The sequence below is a fragment of the Nestor notabilis genome, unplaced genomic scaffold (genome assembly GCF_000696875.1).
Source record: "Nestor notabilis isolate BGI_N333 unplaced genomic scaffold, ASM69687v1 scaffold20978, whole genome shotgun sequence".
NCBI classification, from domain to species: Eukaryota; Metazoa; Chordata; class Aves; order Psittaciformes; family Psittacidae; genus Nestor; species Nestor notabilis.
Window position 1 is genome coordinate 1,144 of NW_009940875.1, and position 22,231 is coordinate 23,374.

Consider the following 22,231-nt stretch of genomic DNA (forward strand, 5'->3'; position numbering starts at 1 on the left):
AGTGTTGCATTCTAAAACTTCATATTGGAGTTACGGAAAGAAATAAATTTATGATGGGCAAATACTGTCGTGTCCACTTGTGATAAGTGGCTTTTCCACCTGTTTTTCAGGTGAAGTAGGAGGAAGATTGATTTTTCTATCAGTTGTATTAGAAACAAATTCTCTTTGCTTTGGTACTTCAGGGACACAGAGAAGATGTGCAGTGTATTTCTTTTATTTTTTTGGCTGTGATGGAAATACTTTTACAGCGTGAAAAAATTCTGAATTTCACAAAAGTAAATTAAGTTGACCCATTGCCATTGGTAGGGATGTGATGTTTCCAGAACCCTCTATAAAAAACAAGCAGATGGATAGAAAAGAGTAGTTGTCTTCTGTCTGCCTCAAAAGGAGGATTGAGTCCTTGTATTTTAAGGTTTAATTTCAGTGTTTCTTCTTCCGTCATATTTCTGCACCAGTTTTGTGTTGAATAACTTGGCGTTGTCAATTCTTTTCCCCTCTAGCCTCTCAGACTTGATATAAAACGGAAGCTAACAGCTCGGTCTGACCGGGTGAAGAGTGTGGACTTGCATCCCACGGAACCATGGATGTTGGCTAGCCTTTACAATGGCAGCGTCTGTGTTTGGAACCATGAAACTCAGGTAATGGTTTTGGTTTTCCTTTATTATGAAGTCTTCATAACTGACAGATGTATGAATTTGAGTTTTCAATACCAGATACACAAGAAGACTCTAAAATAGCTGCCGCTAATTGACTGTAGTCTCCCCTGTCTTACTGCAAAAGTGATTGTAATAACAGACAAGGAATATGTTTAGCTGTGACTTTAATGATGTTTTCTTTCCTAAAAATCTATTTGTCAAGATTTATCTCCTTCATGGATTCCTTGCAAACTAATGTCTTTCGTTCTGAAAGACTAGGTGTCTCTGTCTTGTCCCTGCCATCTGTGAAGGTTGTAGAAACTGTTAGATCTTTACGTGTCTATCAAGTATAGCTGAAATTGGGCAGGAGCTCCAAAACTATTTGGAGGCAGGGCTGGGTTAAGAATGAATGGAGAGCATAAAGATGCTAAAAGAACAGAACAGGCAAGTACCTCCCACTGTGGAAAGCTGTTTTTCTTTTGAAAAATACGCATGTAGTGTTGTAGGATTCTGGGAGAGTTGCCAAATACAACATGCTAAAACATATTAAAAAACCCCAAACATCAAATCTGATATTTTCTCCGGTGCTATGAACTACTTATTTTTATTTTTAGACTCTGGTGAAGACGTTTGAAGTGTGTGACCTGCCAGTGAGAGCTGCCAAATTTGTGGCAAGGAAGAACTGGGTTGTTACAGGAGCTGTAAGTTATTGTTGTCTTGTGATTTCCATATGTAGTAGTACCTTCTGCAATGTATTTTCATGCTGTTCCTTTGTACACCACAAAATATGACTTGACTTGAAACTGTAGAAGAGAAAGGAATATGTCGCTATGCTTCCCCAAAATTTTGCTCTTGAAGTAAGCTTAGTAACTTAAACCTTTTGTTTCAAAGGAGAGCAACCTAATATGGTTGCTAATTCTGCATGTAGTGCAAGGTAGATCTAGATCAAACTGTTACTGGAGAACACACTCAGCACCCAATTTTGAGTAAATATTAGTAGTGCTACTTCAATTAAGATGAAACTATTGACTATCCTGGGTAAGATGTCTTAGAAGTTTGTTTCTACTTCTGTTCTTGTTTATATTAAAAATACTTCTTTTATTAGTTTTACCCCTAGAAAAATCCTCTGCTTTTTATTCCGTGAGTTTACCTTAAGTGGAATAGTTTTATTCTAATCTTGATAATACGTTTTTCTTGGTGGAATGAGTGGATTTTGTCTAAATTGAGGTAGTGCCTAAAATTTTTCATCTCTGTTTTGTTTCTAATCTCTTGCCATGTACAGAGAGTAAAAAAATTGCTGTCATTTCTTTGTCCTATGCTGCTGTGCTGTAGTTACTTCAGACGTGCCTAAGTTAGCATTGCTTCCCAAGAAGTACAGCACTGCCTCTTTGGCAGCACGTGAGTTCAAATGGCTGTGTGGGAACTGGATTAGTAACTGATGAAAGTTAGTCTCCAGTTTTATTTTTGTTAAGTTCATTTCACCTGGGTCAGTTTCTTGATGATTCAGTGTGCAGCTGTATTTGTCCTGGCTTTCCCAAGGGAGGCTGCACTGCAGTAACAAGAAGTGGTAGGGGAAGGGCAAGACAGCTGCTCTCAGCACCAGGGCTGAGTCTTAGTAACTGTGAAAAGGTGAAAGTCATTGCTTATTCTCTGTGTTTCATGTTCATTACACTGATAGGCTGGTCTCAAAAGAACATGCTTGTCCTTTTCTGCTGTTGTGAAGAGTGTTTTCTGTAGGTGTTGCTGCTTAAACAGGCATGTGTGTGAAAGAGGAAAAGTAAATGCTTTGGTGAAACAAGTAATGTAGTTGATCACAAAGTTGCATTTACTCCAATGGCCTTGTGAGTCACGGTCATGCGGGAAAACGTGAGTTTTACCTGATGTTTTAATCCTTGTCAGTTTGTTCTCCAGTTTTATTTTCTTTTTTAAAGGTTTGGGAATACTGCTTTTAATAATACTGTATCAGAAATAAGAATATATCCCATCCCTCACCCCCCAGACAACGCTGCATGTTAAAAGATAAAGCTGAAATCACCTTTCCACTTGACTTAGAGCTACAACTTCTTTCCTTCTGGCCCCACAGCATTAACACTTAAATTTTATGTTGGAGGATTTCACTTTCATATGAAGCATTAATAATTTTAAAAGCATTTTTGCACTTTTCCTTAGTTTGAAATCAAAGTTTTAAATACATCTTTTAAGAATGAAATTTTAGTTGAAGCTTTTTCCATTTCATAAATGCCCTGGAATAGGGTTGGGTAATTTATAGACTTCTGAATCAAATCATGCTTTGTATCATTAATGGTGTACAGAAAATACATTCTCTTAAGTATTTTATTCCTAGAGGCTCTTCAGCGGTGGCATATATTGTTTTCTAGCTACCCTGCATTGAACATAAGGTATATTTAATGGTGGGTTTTCTTCCCTTTCATAGGATGACATGCAAATCAGAGTTTTTAATTATAACACCTTGGAAAGAGTTCATATGTTTGAAGCCCATTCAGATTACATTCGTTGCATCGCTGTGCATCCGACGCAGCCTTTCATTCTGACAAGCAGTGGTAAGAGTTCTTTGGTATATTTGTATATCTATTAACCAGCTATTTTTAGGCTTCTGTTTTCTGTCTAGTGAGAGATTGCATCTTTTTTCCTCTTTCTGCTGAAACAGGAATCCTTGAGCAAGTAGCAGAAATGACAGTTGTCAATGTTATTTCTTTGCCAGTTGCATTCATGTTTTTTAATGAGATATAAACTGTAATAAATGTAATAGCTTATGCTGCTGTTGGAGATGGCTGAAGAACCTTGTTGCTTAGTATCTGCCAGAGTAAAGGTTCATACATGTGCTAGTTATTTGGGAGTTTGCTGCACTAAGTTCTGTTTAAAAAAGAAATTACATAAAGGTTTGGATTTTGTTTTCAGCTGGCAGCCTGACTTGCAGCAGCAGATAACTTTTATCTTTCTTCCCCAAATACTACTGACCTCTCTTATTTGAGGTGATCAATGATTGGAAGATCACAATATCCCAATAAATCTTGCCCAAGAACATCTGCGTCATGCTACTTGGGCCTTTTCATTCCTGGAAACCTTGCTAATGCAGTCAGAGCTTTGCAAGAACGCAGAGAGTCTTGTGAATCAGAAGCACCATGTATTTCTGTGTTTCACTGTTGAAGCTAATACATTTGCACTTTAAATAAATGTACTAGGAAGCCAGCTTGGTTGTTTCTGCTTCCTATTCCTTAGTGCTCATCAGAATAAAGCACGGGTTGAATTCCTGAATATCTACCCAGTTCTTTAAGGTTAATAATTCAATAACTTACTATAAATTCTTAATCTCCCCTTTTAAAGACAAATGTATTGCTTACTTAGTCTTACTGAATAATCTTTTTGAGAAACTTATACTCCCTTTGGCCCTCCTGCAAGGAGGGACTGGTAGTCTTACAGATGAAAAATACATTGGGTATTAATGATGCCTTCTTTCAAGGGGGCAGGGATGAGTGAGCCTTTTAACTTATTGAGGGTTATGTAGCTGAAGAAGATGATGGGTATTGGAATATATTAAACTAACTGAAGCTTGGCTGTTTGTTTTTTATCTCTTTTTCAGATGACATGCTCATTAAACTCTGGGACTGGGATAAAAAATGGTCTTGTTCTCAGGTGTTTGAAGGACACACCCATTACGTCATGCAGATTGTCATAAACCCAAAAGACAATAATCAGTTTGCCAGCGCCTCTCTGGATAGGACAATCAAGGTAAAGAAACTGTAACTTGTTTTTTTGGGTTTTGGGCTTGTTTTTTCTCATCATTTAGTAAATATCAGAGCACACAAACCAATAGTAATGTATGGACAATGGGTCAGAATTCGTAAAAGAAGGTGCAGTAATAGAATTTTTATTGAACCAAGACGTGAATGTTGGTTGGGTTATTGTGCACATACTAAGTAGTTCGATAAAGCCTCTTAAATGATGATTTAAAAATGTTTCTCCCATGATTTTTGTGCCTTTATCTGTGTATTGAATTGTTTCCAAAGGTGTATTCAGCCTTCTCATGGTAGACCCTGATGAGTCTCACTTGCTGTGAAACTGTATTTAAGTACCTGGGACTATAGGTTTACAGATATTTGAGCAGTGAGACTTCCTCACTTCCCCTAGAAATTACCAGTATATTGGCTGTGAAAAGCCAGGTTTGATTTTATACATTCTCAGATGCTGAGATGAGGTGTTTATAAATGTTGAGTTCATGTGGTAATCATGGGGCAATAGCAGTGTATCTAAAACTTGACTTGATCAATTTTGAGTCCTCATTTAGCATGAGATTTGTCATTGATTTAATGTAACTAGAAAGAACACAATTCAGGACACAGCTGAGGGCAACCTGTGTATGCACAAATTGTTGATTGCTTTTTCTAAGTCTGTTAGTTAATTTCCTAAGCAGATGCTCTTTCTAACAAACAATGTCTCATGGTTTTATGTCTTATGTTGTTTTGAGGTGTGTGCAGCTCAGCATGTTTTTTCTGTCCATGGAGGGGTGAGGATTGGTAATTTGATAACCAGTTGTAGAGGTTCCTCACTTCAGAAAACAACTGTGTCTTTGGGATTGTAAAACACATCTGAATACCTGCTGTGTTTGGCAAGGTTGGCCTGAATGCAAAAGATTTAAGAACTACATGGAATTTTTTCTGGGCAGGTGTGGCAGCTTGGCTCTTCTTCACCCAACTTTACTTTGGAAGGCCACGAGAAAGGTGTGAACTGCATTGACTATTACAGTGGAGGAGACAAACCGTATCTCATTTCAGGTGCAGATGACCGGTTGGTTAAGATCTGGGACTACCAGGTATGTCTTCAACTCTTCATAAACTTTTGTGCAGACTGCCAAAGCAAAACCGTTAGTGAAGAAACAGAAAAAGAAATAGGGAAAGGACTTAATATACCAACAGATTTTTCCATGGAAAGAAGGAAGTGGGGGTGAAATATTTCATGACATGTTTTTCATTAAAAGAAAAAATATTCTAACCCTTGAGAGATCCTGCTGTGAATTTTAATAACCTCAAAGTTAATTTGTAGGATTAAGTTTGAAATATGGTTGCCATTATTAGCATCAGGGGGTTTTCTTGTAGTGTAGTAATCCTGCCTTTTGAACTTCTTTTTTATGGTGGGTTAAGTTGCTCCTCCTCTATGTTCAAATGTAGATTTTATTTATGTACAAACTCTCAGTTCTCTTTTCTTTCTTCCTTTTTCTCTATTTTCTTCCCTCTCCTTTTTCATCCTATGCATATTTCATCCTGTACATTTCCATAGGCACACATGTGCATGCACAGACATGCATATACTTCTACTTGACAGTTTGCAGGGGTCATGAGGTGACTTGTTTGAATGCCCTACAGGAAGGGGAGATTGAATGCAGGGAACCTAGAGCTATGCTGCAACCTAGAACTAAGTAGTTATTCCAATGCCTGAGTGCATGAAGGGCCAGAAAGGCAAGACAAAGTTTGTTAGTAGTACTTTCTGGCTGTTAAAACACGTTGCCCTAGAGTAAACCCAAGTTAAGGTACTGCTGTACAAGTATGCCTATAATAGTACGCAATGACTGTTGCATAACAGTACTTCAGATTTTGCCACCATGTACAGTTGTAGACATCGTTCTGTTGTCTAATCTGGGTTGTCTCAAGCAGAATATTCTCCTTTCACAACGGTGTGAATGAACAGTCTCAACAAAGACAATATTAGACCTGTCTTCACCTGTAATTAGATTCAGTAGGTGTTCTGCCCTGGTATTTTCTTGCAGTGAACTCAGCTTTCTATCTTCCTTTAATCTGTTGTGCTGTGTAGCTTTGAGAAAGCTTATCTTCTAGGCAGAAACACATCTGAAAACAGGGGAGAACAACTGTGCCAAGAGAAACTAGTATTTTCTTCTGGGGAGGAGAAGTAAGTGAGAACAATCATAGCCTTTAATATATCCATGTTATTGTTTGAGCATCTTGGAAATAAATGTTACTGGAAGAAATCTAGAGAAACGTGTCCTCAGGTAAACTTCGGATTTGGAGAGAGATGTCCTTTTTTTAGGAAAGGAAGATAAAAATGTAGCGATGTGTTTGTTATCTTTACCTGTGCTTCCAACTTGTTTCTGTTTTTCCAGAACAAAACCTGTGTGCAGACACTGGAAGGACATGCTCAGAATGTGTCATGCGTCAGCTTCCATCCTGAATTGCCTATCATTATCACAGGCTCAGAAGATGGTAATGGTGTATTTTCTGATACATAAAGCATGGGGGGAGGAACTGAGGAGAGAACTCTCCTTGTGGCGTGGCTGCACATCTCCTCCCCTTGCACTGGGAGATAAAAGTCATGTGTTTGCTTTTCCTCTAGGAACTGTGCGCATTTGGCATTCAAGCACTTACCGCCTGGAAAGTACCCTCAACTACGGCATGGAGAGAGTGTGGTGTGTGGCCAGTTTAAGAGGATCCAATAATGTGGCTCTGGGGTATGATGAAGGCAGCATTATTGTTAAGGTACAGTTAATGATTTGAAATGAGAAACGGTGATTGATCACTGTCCTGTGTATAGAGCAAGTGATTTCTGATTCTGTGATATATAAACCACTGAAATGTGGCATTTGACTTGGCATGTTTAGGCAGAGGCAGGTCATTTCACTAGATTGGGTGTCATGGTCTAGGGTTAGGAGTCCCTGCCCATGGCAGGGGGGTTGGAACTAGATGGTCTTTAAGTCCTTTACAGCCCAAACTATTCTGTGATTCTATGTGTTCAGCTGAAAAGAAAATCCATGTATTTTCTCCATCTGCTAAATTGTTATGTTACACTTTGTAGCTTGGTCGTGAAGAACCTGCCATGTCCATGGATGCAAATGGAAAAATTATTTGGGCTAAGCATTCAGAGGTCCAACAGGCCAACCTGAAAGCTATGGGAGATGCTGAAATCAAAGACGGAGAAAGATTGCCACTGGCTGTAAAGGACATGGGGAGCTGTGAAATCTATCCTCAGACAATTCAGCACAACCCCAATGGACGGTAATAGATTTAAGAACAAAGTGCTTTTGACATTTATGATTCCTTTTTTTCTTTCATATTGGAAAACTTCTTGAGTGAAAGAAATTAGTTGCATGTGTGCTGGTGGCTGGTGATGGAGAGGTGTGTCAGTCACAGGCACTGTAACATCAGAGTAATGTGCCTCACCTATAAGAGCTCACCCCTTGAACAGAGAAGATGGACTGTAGGTAGAGGAAGAAGCATGCAAACATGAGGCAATAGCAGCAAACCGTATGCTTTTATCACTTCTCTTGAATTGTCTTGTTTACAGATAAGCTAAATGAAAAGAAAAGGTTAAGGGATCCAGGGTACAAGAACTGCCTAGTGGAGATGAGAAGGAAGAGGGAATAGGAAGTAGCTAGCAACATGATGCAGAGCAAAATCGAGTTCTGTGACATGTATGCAATATACAGAGCTTTCATTCTGTCTGCATGGGCAGTGATTATGTGGGGCTTGGGGGCCTTTGACTTTTCAAATCATTTATCTGCTTGATTATGCATATTGAGCTAAACACAGATATCTGACAGATGCATCTGTCTCGTGCTCTAGGTTTGTAGTAGTGTGCGGTGATGGTGAATACATCATCTACACAGCTATGGCTTTGAGAAACAAGAGCTTTGGTTCTGCACAGGAGTTCGTGTGGGCACATGATTCTTCAGAGTAAGTGTTGCAGATGCTGTCCTTTGTATTAATTTAAACTTGCTGCTGCTGGTATTCAGCCTGTACAAACCACACTAGCCTGAAGACTAAAACCTGTGTGGATAATGAACTTTCAGTAACTTTCCTACTTCAGAATTTCCCATTTCCAGGCGCTCTGCTAATTTTTGAAGATAAATCAAATGCAGTTGTTTTGTAGCAATTTATGACTGTAGTAATTTGCTGCTTTGGAAGCTGAATAGTACCTGGGGTTTTGTGGTTTTGATTGTTTCTTTTACAATGCAATCTCTCTTTAGATATGCAATCAGGGAGAGCAACAGTGTTGTAAAGATATTTAAAAACTTCAAAGAGAAGAAGTCATTCAAACCTGATTTTGGAGCAGAAGGTAAAAATTTACCTTTAAATATAGATATGTTGGTGCATTTTTTTCTTGCACAATGTGGATTTCTTCCACCTTTATTTCCTTGCAGGCATCTATGGTGGCTTTCTGTTGGGGGTCAGATCTGTTAATGGTTTGGCATTCTATGATTGGGAAAACACAGAATTGATTCGCAGGATTGAAATTCAGCCCAAACATGTGAGTTTCGAGATGTGACTTAAGATATTCACCTGTGTTTACTGATTTCAGGTTTTTTTTTTACTAGACTGCTGATTTTTCTTGAATGAAGCCAAGCTGTTAATGATGATAAAGCAGCCTGAATGTGTTTGTCTGGCTCTGGATCCAGGCCATGGTGCTAAATAATAGATGCTTCTAGCAGAAATGGGTTCTGTAAGCTAAAGAAATACTCAGATTTGATGAAAGGGGGAAAATAGTAACTTGGGCAGTAGGAAACTCAATGCTAATCAGGTCAAAAAGCCTTGGAGGCACTGGTCCCTAGCGTAGCAGGAGTTCTGTGGGATGTAGATGAGGCCCTTAGTGACATAATTTAGTAGCAGACTTGGCAGTTCTGGGGTAGAGGTTGGACTTGATGATCCTAAAAGTCTTTTCTGACTGAGCTGATTCTATGATAAAGTAGTAACTTAAATTTCTTGGTTATGTAGCTGGAGGGGGGGGAAATCCCTGTATGTGTTGGCCTCTCAGGTCCTAAAGGTTTTGTTAAAGTTATTATGTTTTAATTTGTACATCCTCCTTTCTTAACATGGGGTCTCTGTTACTGATTCTGATGATGCAGATTTTCTGGTCTGACTCGGGTGAGCTCGTCTGCATTGCTACAGAAGAGTCATTCTTCATTCTGAAATACCTATCAGAAAAGGTTGCAGCAGCCCAAGAAACACATGAAGGTGTCACTGAAGATGGAATTGAAGATGCTTTTGAGGTACCTTCTGTTTGAAAAAACAGAATAGGATTAGAGCAGCCTTCCAGTATCTGAAGGGGGCCTACAAGGATGCTGGAGAGAGACTCTTTCTTCATCAGGGACTGTAGCAATAGGGCAAGGGGTTATGGGTTCAAAGTGAAAGAGGTGATATTTAGGTAGGATATAAGGAAGAAGTTCTTCCCTGTGAGGATGCTGAGGCCCTGGCACAGGGTGCCCAGAGAAGCTGTGGCTGCCCCATCCCTGGTAGTGTTCAAGGCCAGGTTGGACACAGGGGCTTGGAGCAACCTGCTCTAGTGGAAGGTGTCCCTGCCCGCGACAGAGGGTTGGATCTAGATGGTCTTAAGGTCCTTTCCAACCCAAACCATTCTATGATTTTCTGAATCTATCATGGAAGCAAATTTAGTCCTTAAAATCCTATTAAATTTTAGTTTCCAGAACACTGGGTACCACACTGTGCCTGAGGATCACTGTGAATCATTTGACTTGGGTTCCTTGGGGTGAGCATCCCTGCTTGAATCCCAGCATGACAGACCTTAGCCTGCATTTCTCTTTGGACATCTGTTTACTATTCTCACAGAGTTACGAAGGTTATTTTTACAACACTTTTGGGTAGTATTTTTCCATAGCTTAAACTTTTTCTGCAGTTTTCACGTTTTGAAATGTTACTGAAATTTGCAAAGTGGGAAAAATAATCATGCTGTGAAATGTCAGCAAAACATTTCAGAAGGGAAGTTGTCTTTGATTATCTTGCTTAATGCTCAGCTTGGTGCTTGTTTCCTAGATTTATAATTGGCTTAGTTAAGAATTAAGGTAGAGATTTCATATATTAGAGCTAAAAGGATTTATGTACTTCCAATCTGTATCTAAACTTATTTTTGCAGCTTGCCTGACTATTAAGCATAGAATATTAAATTCAAATTGAAAATGCAATAATCTTAGTGCTATCCGAAAGTACCTTTTTATATATCTAATTAAATCAAACTTAATTTGCAGGTTCTTGGTGAGATCCAGGAGATTGTGAAAACAGGCTTGTGGGTAGGCGACTGCTTTATTTACACCAGTTCTGTGAACAGACTCAACTACTACGTTGGGGGAGAAATTGTCACCATTGCCCATTTAGACAGGTGAGTTGCTGCTTTGGGTTGTAGGCATCTGTTAGAGGTTCTCTCAACGAAGTTAAGAAGTGAACTCTGTCACCTGTGTGCCATGCATTACTGCTCTTATGAATCATGCTAATATATGTTCTGAAGCAATAAGGTAATTGTGGAGGGAAGAAACAGTGTTACATAGACTTGTATGTATAGTAAAAGTGACCTTTTCATGTGAGTATTCTTGCTATCAGAGAGCTACTGGATTATTTTTATAGACTGTTTGGTGGTGGATCTATTCAAGATGAATATTCTTTGTTTTGTTTCAGAACAATGTATCTTTTGGGGTATATCCCTAAGGACAACCGACTGTATTTGGGTGATAAAGAGCTAAACATTGTTAGCTACTCTTTGCTGGTGTCAGTGCTTGAGTATCAAACGGCTGTGATGAGAAGAGATTTCAGTATGGCTGACAAAGTCCTTCCCACCATTCCAAAAGAACAGAGAACCAGAGTTGCACATTTTCTTGAAAAACAGGCAAGAAAACTACTTCTTGGTTTTCAAAAACTTCAGAAATGGGTTTATTCACGTTTCTAATTGATTTTGCTAAGCCAAACCCAGTTATATTAGCTGTAAGCATCAACTTTGGTTAGTGATATGTGTTTGAGAATACTGTACCCTTCTGGTAGAAGGTTTTTGTTAGAACATCTGATCTGTTGGATCACAGCCTTACTGTCAGATTTTTGTTTTTAGGGCTTCAAACAACAAGCTCTTGCAGTATCTACAGATCCAGAGCATCGTTTTGAACTTGCTCTTCAACTTGGAGAATTGAAAATAGCATATCAGCTTGCAGTAGAAGCAGAGGTAAACATAGTAATTTTGGTGATTCATACTGATTCAGAGGATTATGAACCTGAAGGGGCCCTGTAATAAGACACAAATGTATGTGGGGATGCAGTACAGCTCCTTGAACACTATATAAAAGCCTCCAGCTTCCTTGACGAAGCTCTTCGGTGTGTAATTCAAAGGGGTCTGAGCTGTGGGATGGAGGCAGAAGAAACATTTGCTCAGAAAACTAGAGGAACTTCTGGAGAAAACAAAACTTGAACCAAGAACCAGGCCTTAATCTCCAGTATTTAACAGTGAGAGGAGGGGTGACAGGGCTGAAAGCTGTCAGCCTTTGTTCCAGCCGTGGCAGACTGAGACGGATGCACCGGGAAAGCTCACAGGCAGAGATTTATCCTATAGTCGTTATTCAGAGACTTGGTCTCTCAGTTCCTGTTGTAAATTAATGAAGTTAAGTGATAAAGCATGTTAACTTAGTTACAGACACAAATGCCTTTCTTATATTCGGAAGGTTAATTTGGGAGTTGTTAGTGTTTAACTTGCCTAAGTTATTTCTATCTACTCCCTCCAGGTTTAATGAAAAACTATTTGTTTTATGTAATGTTATAGCCGTGTAATGATACCACTTGTTATATCATGCTGTGAAGCTGCAGTAGTCATAGTATCTCAAAGGGAAGACAAGCGTAATGATGGGATATGGTACCTTCACAAGACAACTTACATGTTCGTGTTGGATGCTTTGAAAAATCTTTAAATGCTGTTTAGAAATGTGAGGCTTATTTTTTGTCTATTTCTTGCCCTCTCTTTCCCCTTTTTGTACCATTAGTCAGAACAGAAATGGAAACAACTTGCTGAGCTTGCCATTAGTAAATGCCAGTTTGGCTTAGCCCAGGAGTGTCTCCACCATGCACAAGACTATGGAGGACTGCTGCTCCTGGCTACAGCTTCAGGAAATGCTAACATGGTGAATAAGTTAGCTGAAGGAGCAGAAAAGGATGGCAAGAATAATGTGGCATTTATGAGCTACTTCCTGCAGGGAAAGTAAGTAGCAAGCAAGAGATGCAGATCATTCTGTTCTGCTTTCCCAAGTGCAAAGAACCTTCTTGGGTTCTTCAAATTGTTAACTACAGCTAACTTAAAACTTCATGGAGAAAGATTGTAGCAGGTAAAGAAAAGCTGATGCTATTTTATGACAGCTGCTACTTTAAAAACCTGACGTGAAAGCACTTTAATAGGATAAATAGGTTATCTTAAATAAAAACCAAGTCTTTAAAATCACATTTTGAAACCTTCCAGGCTCGACTCATGTTTGGAACTCCTCATTAAAACCGGGCGTCTCCCAGAAGCTGCTTTTCTTGCACGGACGTATTTGCCAAGCCAAGTTTCAAGGTAACTTCTAAAGCACATGCAGAGCATGAGTAGTGCTGTCCAAGCTAAGCCGAATGTAACGGGTGGTTTGCATCTCCAGGGTGGTCAAACTGTGGCGGGAGAATCTCTCTAAAGTCAATCAGAAAGCTGCCGAGTCCCTCGCTGATCCTACAGAGTATGAGAATCTTTTCCCTGGACTAAAGGAAGCTTTTGTTGCTGAGGAGTATGTTAAACAAAGTCTTGCTGACTTGCGGCCGGCCAGGGAATATCCCCTTGTCACTGTGAGTAAGAAATGGGTGTTCTTGTTGTCTCTAGAAGAACGCTTGGTGCTGTGTAAAATCAGCTCTAAGCAGGTCAGTGCAACCACTCAAATATTCCATGAACGTGTGTTTTGGGTTTGTTTTTTTACTTCTAGCCAAATGAAGAAAGAAACTTACTTGAAGAAGCAAAAGGATTTGAGGCTTCAGGAGTAATGGCATCTCAGGTCAGTCTTACTACAAAGTGATGAATTCTAAGAAAGAACAACTTCGCTGTTGTATGGTAACCTGTGCCCTGGAGAATATTTTGCCACTAAGGGACAAATCATTGCTCTTACTGGCTTGACTGTAAGCACTGCAGCTGAGTTCCATGTTCTTTTGTCTCAGGCTCTTAACCTACTTCTCTAACTATTGATGACTTCTTGACTGTGTACTTATGTCTGTTGTGTGCTTACTTGGGCCATCTTTTGTTAGTGTGGGTAATCACAATCTTACCACTGAATTCATCCTGCAGAAAACCGATTTCAGCTGCACATTCAAACACTGCCTCAACTGCTGTTAGCTTTCTAAAAGCTCAGGGGTTGCAACGTGGGAACTCTTGCGTGTTACAGTAACTAAAAATGCTTCATATTCTTTGCTAGTGTTTATGGTTATGAGATTATTCCATATCTAACTGACTAGGAACCTCATGTCAAATACACTTTACGTTTGAACATGAATATCAGAATGTGAGAGCTGCTTAAAGACAGTGGTTTTGGCAGAGCTCTTTGAGGCTATAAACTTCAAAAAGAACTACAGTGGAAAGTGAGGGAGAAACAGAAAGTCCCGACTCTCCATTCTGTCTCTCCATTTTGTAACTCATAGGAGATGCACTACAAAACTTCAGTGGCAGTTCAGAAGTTAGCTCACTTCAGCTAACTGTAGTTAGAACTTAACTCACCTTTAGTGACTGTTTGCTTCTTGTGTATCAAAACAAGTATCACTACAGCAAAATCAAACTTGTGTGCACATTTGTTAAAGAACAAAGAGAAATAGCATTGCACAAGTTACCTGAGGCAGATTAGAGCTAGTTTGCATTAGAAGCTGAAAACAAGATGTCGGAGCATCTTTGCATTCAACTAATTGCATGGAAGTCCTTAAAACAGCAGGTTTCTCCTACAGCTGAGGCTGTATAGGGGAAGCTTTGTAGGAGTTAATTAATCTAAATACAGCTAACTGAATAGTACCATTGTCGATGACTTAGATTAAGATAAAACTTTTGCAGCAGTGAGGAGAGAAGGGTAAGTGTTAAACGATTACAGGGTGTGGAACACAAAGCCCAGCCACGGTCTCAAGTAGCCTCATTTCTTTTCTGCTCAGGACCTTGAAAATCCCTTTGCTTTCTTAACAGCACTTCAGTATTTCATATTTAACTGATGGTTTCTGAAGGTTGTTTTCATTGTATCAATTCCATCATGAGCTGCTTTGAATAAAGTAGGTGGGGAAGCAGTAGTTTGCCCTGGAGCGAGGACTAGAATGGTAAAGGGCTGTGGAGATGTGGTTCAAGAATTACTGTGGGGGGTTGTGGGTCTGCTGTTGTTGTCTTGTTTTGTTAAAAGAATTTAAATTCAAAAGAACTTACGGGATCTCTTTTTCATCAGAGGAAGGCTGAAGAACCAGCTCCACCTCCTAAACAAGATGTGATGAAGACAGTTTTGCAGAATTCCGACCTACTTCCAACAAAATATCAAAAGGTATTAAGATAAACTTTCACAAACAACCACTAAACTCGTTTTATATTAGACTCCAACTGATAATGTGATTAAACCTACTAGAAAGTGTCACTCTCTATATTAATAGACCCAGGCAGCTTGGGACTGGTACAGTGTATAATCCCTCCTTGTTCCATGCAGCTGTACACAGAAACAGACCAGTTCCTACAGCTTTGTGGACAAAAGGTGAAATCCCAACACACTTGGTCAGAACGTGGTAGGAAGTTGCATCTCTGAGGTGCTTTCTTAGCTAGAGGGTAGCGTCCCTCTGCAGCTTATTCTGACATCTATATTCCCCCAGAGTGCTTCAGCAGAATGTTGAAATACCTGGTACAAGCTGGCTAACATGTAACCATATTAGCATCCCCTTAACCTGGACTTTTCTTTTCCTAGACCCTGCTTGACTTGGAAGATGACTTGGATAACTTAGACCTGGAGGATATTGATACCACAGACATCAATCTGGATGAAGAGATCTTAGATGAGTGAACATACTTCTGAGATGACCAAATCCATTACTCCAAACAAAGAAACAAAGATCTGAGGGCTACGTGCTCCCAGCTAATTTGATTATTTTGTACTGCAGATGGACCATTTACATGTAGAAAGAAGGGTAGACCCAGCAACTGTACAAAAGAATCAGCTTCCAGTATGTTGAAAATTAAAGGTGTAGGCCTGCTCCAGTGCATACTGAAAGAGGTTTTCATTTATCAAGCAGTTCAATAAAACCTTTTAACCATTCTGTTCCTTAGTTCTCCATTTACTTGCAACTCTCCTATTTTTAACCTAGCTTCAGGACTGTGTATTGCAAATGATTCTAACAGGACCATAGATGCCACTCATTACATTTTAACCTGACTTGCTCAGCATCTACACTGTGGTATTTCTTCAGGGTGGTATATTGCTTGCATCTGTTAAAAACAGTAGCTCAGTTACTCTTCCAGACAACCCTTTTTAGCTGAAATGTATGCCACAAGAGTAACATGTCTTAAGGGACAGATGTGGTGTTACACACTTCCCTAGTTGTCCAGACCCTAACCATCAATAAGTAAAATGAATTGTAGGCAATTCTTTAGATTCAAGATGGAATTTGAATTCCAGTAAAGCAATTAAACACAGAGTATATTATCACTTCAAAACTAAAGTCATGGTGACTGCTCTAAGTTCATTTATTGAACTTTGGAAATTAACAAGCTGCTGTCATGACTCTTACATACATTAGTAAAAAAAAAAAATCATAGAACAGTGAGTTGTTTCAAGTATTTATTGTGGAATCCTGTACAGAGAATGCTTATAAACACGCTTAAAACTTGTGGGGAACAAAGGTTGATTTCATGAAGCTGTAGAAGTAGCCATTGCTTCTTTATAAGCCTGGAGGGCCAGTTGTATGTAGCCTTCTCTCTGCGATTCAGTTTTTGCAAATGCCTGCAAACATGATGAGAGAGATTGATGTACAATTAAGAGCATCACTGCATAATGGTATTTCATCATTCCAGTGCTACATCAGCCAGTGACAACTCAAATCCTGGGGCAGCTATATGTAGTTTAAAACAGGCACAAAACCCCCACCAAACCAGCACTCCTAACAGTTCAACTTAAATAGCTGCTTCTCAAGGCAAGGAGAAATTAATTAATTAATAGAAATGAGCTGTTTAAAAGCTTTATGTAGTTTATAACCTTAAAGTAGAAAAGCATACCTCGATCAGATCAACTCCTTGAAGTTTCCCTTCCTTAGCTTCTTTTGCTGATGGACATTCAGGATGAAGCATGTGATACAGGGTAATTAAACTCGTAGCATCATCCAGCCTAAACAAATAAAGGCTCATTTGTAGTAATTGCTTTCCCTTAAGAGTACATAGAGAAAGTGTACTTTGCACACCACTGGCTTTCTTACACTGCTTTCAGTGGCTATAAGCTCATCGGGACATGGCATCCCATCTACTGCAAAGGCAGCCTGTTCAGAAGGCAGACCAGAAGTGTGCGAGCACCAACGGTGCACCAGGTAAGGTACTTGAATTCAGACATGCTGCACTTTAAGCCTGCTGCTTAGTACAGCTGAAATCTCTCTGTAAAATACAGTTAATTACCCAGTAACAAGTATTTAGCAGAACTGCAGAAGCTTTTTAACATGGACTGCAGTAACCAGCACGTTTTACAGATGTAGGATTAGAAATCTTGTGACACCTCAGCTGCATTTAGAACTGGAAGAGATGCTTACATAAATGTAAGCATAAGCCAAAAGTGGGCGAGTGGTAAATAAAGATGCTCCAAACTCCAGTAATGAAAGTTGTCCAGACCTTTCAATTTTCCCTTTAATAATTCGATTCCAAAACTTGAACCCTGTATTTCTTCTTATCCTTGAGTTCAAAAGTTAAGATCTGACCACCTGTAAAGCTTAACTTCAATAATAAGGTTAAAATTGAAGGAAAATAGTGTGCCAATCTTAAAAGCCAAGGAAATTGTTAGGCTTTAAGATCAGCAGTGGCCAGAGCTGGTATGGCACTTCCATTCAGCACCTATATAGCTAAAAGTTACAGCTTGCCTAAAATTTCATGCAAATAAAAACTTACTACATCCTACAGAAATACTGGTTTTATTCTCAAACAATGGTACTTGTTTGCTGTTTGTTTAGGTTACCAGAATGAGTAAGTGACAAACAGCACTTACAAGTCTCTGTTGATCATATCTATTAGTAAGCCATCTGTTTTCTTTCTGTTGACGAGATACCACACCATGCCTCCAAAGTGTCTTGTTGAACGGAGCAGATCGTATTTGGCATGTTTCTCAATGTCATCATATGTCCGATGATGAACCTATATACAGCAAAGGTTGCAGTCTCATCAGCATAACTGGAGCTTGATGACAGTTTCTCCTCCCTATGTCTCTCAATTTTTGATCTATTTCTAGACCTCCCTCATGTGCAGGAGTAAGCCACAGGCTCAACCATGTGATGCTAAAGCTTTGTACATCTTATAATTCAGGTTAGCACTGGAGTAAGCTAGTTCTTACCACCTAAGTGTAGACATCTTTATCTTAAGAGAAACCTAAATACTAGCTGTGTGCTAAAAATCTGGGAAGGGAGGGACATACCCTCTGAATCTTCACTGCTGTCAAGTTGTAATCTCTCCCTTAAGGAGAAAAATGCTTGAGCAAAAAGGTGATGTTTTACTTTGATGAAGAGGTATTTGAAAAATTGCTTAATAGAAGTTACATTCTCAGAGCCTGAGCAATAAACATTTTAAAGGCAAGTGTATATTAACCTATTCATCAGTAGCTACAGTAACTAGATTCAATTATTTCGGCTAGAACTCCATTTTTTGTACCTGGTCTTTGTCAAAAGTCACAGAATGCTCTCAGGTGCACTTTCATCCATTATCTACCCTGTCCTTTCAAATGCCAGTACAACAGTCAGGCACGACTTCTTTAGTGAGCACAGCTCCTGGTTTGACACCAAAATGCGCTACATAAGGGCTATTTCTATGTATCTGTAGTTCTTCGTATAGTATTGAAATTACTTAAACAGAATCCTGGGTTACTTTTCTGCAAGAAAAAACCCAAAAACTCATCAAGGCTAACAGATAATCTATATGGGAGAAAAAAGAACATGCAAACAGCATTTGATCCCCAGATAATACTGACGGTTACTGCTGTGAGAACCCAGGACATGGTTACAGAGCAAAGCTTAAGTTCTTCATTATGCTATTTTTGTATTTTTGAGAAAAAAGAAAAGTGAACTCACTCTGATATAGTCAGCTGAATCTGGCTCAAACTGAGCAATGCACATGTTGAGGACATCCTCATGACGGTCTTGCTGAAATACGTTCTAAAACAACAGTTCAAATTCAGGACTAGATTCTGAATCACACCATTCCAATGCTCCAGAATCAAAACAGCAGCCACAAGATTTCTGTCTTAGGCAACACTTATAGTGAGCACCCCCCTTAATCACAAGGCAAGATGAATAAGACTACAGAAACTCCCTTATTCACATTATATTCATGTTCCTTTGATTTTTTCCCTGAATTTTTCAGATTAAGCGTGTGATTTCATCAATGCAGAACAAATTAAATGTGTAGTTCTGGTATGATAGAATATTTGCACCTATTCAGGATTTACTTGGCCCTAACCTGAAACTTTATTACCAGTATTTTAACTAAGTTACCATGATAAGCAATTGTTCAAAAGAGAATTCAAGCAGGTTAGAACTTAACAGCAGACTGGCTTGTTCAGAGCTACTCCATCCATGTAGCACAGTTTCACTATCAGAGCACATTTAAGTAAAAATGATCAGTTTCCACACCCAAGAGATCTTACCCCAAGGTGTTCATCCTTAAATAACACTGGGGGAATAATTCTGCGCCCTTCTTTTGGGAAGAATATCTGGATCATTCTGTCCCGTTCGTCCCAAGTTGCTTTGCGTAACACACCATTTGGTTCTCTAACTACAATGAAACGTTCCTGAAAAGAAGGTAAAAAACCCCTCATTATCTTCCAAAGTCTTCTCTCTCTGTAGCCAAAACCATTGCAAAGGGATTCCTATTTGGCCAAGTCCTTCTCTCCGTGAACTCACACTAAAAACAGCACTGATTGTTGCTATGTGCTAGATTGATCATTTCTCCCTTGGTACCTGCTCATCAAGTGCTACATGTGCACCTTAATTTTACTGTATAGCATAACTGCATGTGCCCACACTGAGAGCTACAACTCTGTGAAGTTTACATAGATAACATAACCAATAGCCAGAGAAATGAGTCAATACACTGAGGCAGAAGAATAAATAGCAGGTACCTGGAGAGAGTTCCCAGATGGCATGGTAGATCACAGAACCACACAGATTCTTCACGGTTGGAAGGGAACTCTGGAGATCACCTAGTTCAACTGACTACAGGCCTCCAACTGGATTCTACTCTGCTGATCAGGACCCTGTGAACTCTGCCATTCAGCCAGTTTTCAACACATCTCACTGTCCATTCATGTAACCCACATTTCCTAAGCTTATCTATAAGGATATTATGGGAGACAGTGTCAAAAGCCTTGCTGAAGTTGAGGTAGATATAATCCACTGCTCTCCCCTGTCGACCTATCTTGCCATGTCATCATAAAAGGCAATTAGATTAGTCAAGCAAGATTTACCCTCGGTGAGTCCATGATGACTACTTTTCTTCTAGATGCTTGGTGATGACCTCCAGAATGACCTGTCCATCACCCTTCCAGAGATGGAGGTGAGGCTGACTGGCTGGTTGTTTCCCCAGGTCCTCCTTCGTGCCCCTTCTGAAGATGGCAGTACCATTGGCCCTCCTCCAGTCATCAGGTACCTCTGCTGTTCTCCATGATCTTTCAAAGATGATGGAGAACAGCAGAGCAACAACATCTGACAGCTCCCTCAGTACCCTTGGGTGTATCCCATCAGGGCCAAAGGATTTATGGGTGTCAGGTCTGACTAGCCTATCCCTAACCCAGCCCTCTACGACCAGGGGGAAGTGTTCCTTTCTCCAGCCTGGGAGACTGGGCAATTCATTTCACAGGATCATCACCACCACAGGCATGTTAGAACCACAGAGACTTCTTAGAATCATATGTATTTGTCAAGAAATTTTCCAGCCTTTTACTACTGACACCTAAGACAATCTAGATGTTTCATTAAACAAAGAAATCTTTATTCCTATACTCCATAATTCTATTTGACAACTGTTTCTTCCCAGCTTTCTTGAGAATTTATAATCACTTACTCGGCTTTCCTTTGCAACTTTGAAGTGGCTCCATCTTTTGGTCTATGTACAGTAGGAAGTAATCCAGTTCTACAGAATGATTCTATGAAGTGTGGAGCAACTCCTAGGAGCACACCTAGCATATCACAAGCATCTGCTTGTGAAATGATTAACCAACTACCCCACAGCCCCCAGCAAGACTGCTTTTGAATACTGGAATGTCAGTCACCATCAGAGGCAAACATTTAGAAACACATTTCTTTGTATTGCCTTGTACCAGACTGAATTTGTGACTCCTCAGCCTCTTTACAAACTACTATAACTACACTGTATTCAAACCTAAAGGTTATTTTGAAATTAAGAACGAAAAGGTCTTGAAATAATATATTGTTACTTACACGATGTGGAACAGAGTAAGTTAAATCTGTAAAGACATATTTTGTAGTTTCAGTTCCTTCAAGTAATTTGTCTTCTGCTAAGACATCATCAATCGGCTCTCGTTCATCCAAAACAGGGGGCATGATGAGTCTTTCTTTAGCTTCCTCAATGGCTTTTCTTGTGGCCTTGGAAAAGGAAAAAAAATTGGTTACCTTTACAATTAAGAAGAAAAGCTAACATGCAATTTTTGGACAAACCTGAGAAGTGAGACACTAATTCAATTTGCAGGTAGATGTGTGAACAACATACTGCTACTGTAGCTTGGGCAAACTGCTGGAGGAACTTCCAAAACTAATATCTATACATACTACTGCAAACACCAAGTTTATTTCAGTTATCTTATCATGGGAAATTTCCCCCAAAGCATAAACCACAATCAACAGTTTAGGGAAAGGGGAGAACAAAGAAAACCTGTTACCCAAGGGGAAAAAAAAAGCATCTGACTTCCTTTCATATTCCATAATCAATCAAGAAAACTTTTATAAATAAAACTGACTATTTAAAGTGGAGAAACACTGATTTACACAAAACCTAAATGCTCCAGACTTGGGGAAGAGTGGCAGGAAAGCTGCTCATGGGAAAGGAGCTGGGGGTGCTGACTGATGGAGCTGATCATGAGCAGCTTGTGCCCAGGCAGCCAAGAAGCCACCAGCATCCTGGCCTGTATCAGCACCAGTGTGGCAGCAGGGCCAGGGCAGTGATCATCCCCCTGTGCTGGGCACTGGTGAGGCTGCACCTCGAATCCTGTGTTCAGTTCTGGGCCCCTCACTACAAGAGAGACATTGAGGTGCTGGAGCGGGGCCAGAGAAGGGCAATGGAGCTGGTGCAGGGCCTGGAGCACAAGTGTGATGAGGAATGGCTGAGGGTCCTGGGGGGCTTAGTCTGGAGAAGAGAAGGCTCAGGGGGACCTTATCGCTCTCTACAACTGCCTGACAGGAGGATGGAGCCAGGAGGGGGCTGGACTCTGCTCTCAAGGAACAGGGGATGGGACAAGAAGAAACAGCCTCAAGCTGCACCAGGGGAGGTTTAGGCTGGCTACTAGGAAAAACATCTTCACTGAGAGGGTGCTCAGCCATTGGAAGAGGCTGCCCATGGCAGTGCTAGTTCTGGCGTCACCGTGCCTGGAA

The 22,231-nt window shown here is 39.9% G+C and overlaps 2 protein-coding genes across 2 annotated transcripts; one reads left to right on the forward strand and one right to left on the reverse strand.

Moving 5' to 3' along the window:
• Positions 1–500: 500 nt before the first annotated feature.
• Positions 501–15,447, forward strand: COPB2 (coatomer protein complex, subunit beta 2 (beta prime); the record flags this gene model as incomplete). The annotated part of the gene is made up of 21 exons (XM_010020604.1): positions 501–638; positions 1,250–1,336; positions 3,070–3,196; positions 4,237–4,385; positions 5,320–5,466; positions 6,769–6,868; positions 6,999–7,141; positions 7,458–7,657; positions 8,225–8,335; positions 8,629–8,717; positions 8,803–8,909; positions 9,505–9,648; positions 10,642–10,772; positions 11,066–11,273; positions 11,490–11,600; positions 12,409–12,623; positions 12,879–12,971; positions 13,051–13,231; positions 13,366–13,434; positions 14,848–14,940; positions 15,352–15,447. Coding segments are annotated over 21 exons (2,739 nt in total), but the record flags the coding sequence as incomplete, so codon positions are not given.
• A 764-nt stretch (positions 15,448–16,211) lies between these two features.
• On the reverse strand, positions 16,212–21,258 carry MRPS22 (mitochondrial ribosomal protein S22). The gene is made up of 6 exons (XM_010020603.1): positions 21,065–21,258; positions 19,273–19,416; positions 18,698–18,781; positions 17,626–17,771; positions 16,656–16,764; positions 16,212–16,383 (listed from the first exon to the last, which is right to left on the reverse strand). The coding sequence occupies exons 1-6, from the start codon at positions 21,185–21,187 to the stop codon at positions 16,291–16,293; spliced, it is 699 nt and encodes a 232-aa protein (XP_010018905.1). The 5' UTR covers positions 21,188–21,258; the 3' UTR covers positions 16,212–16,290.
• Between the last annotated feature and the right edge of the window lie 973 nt (positions 21,259–22,231).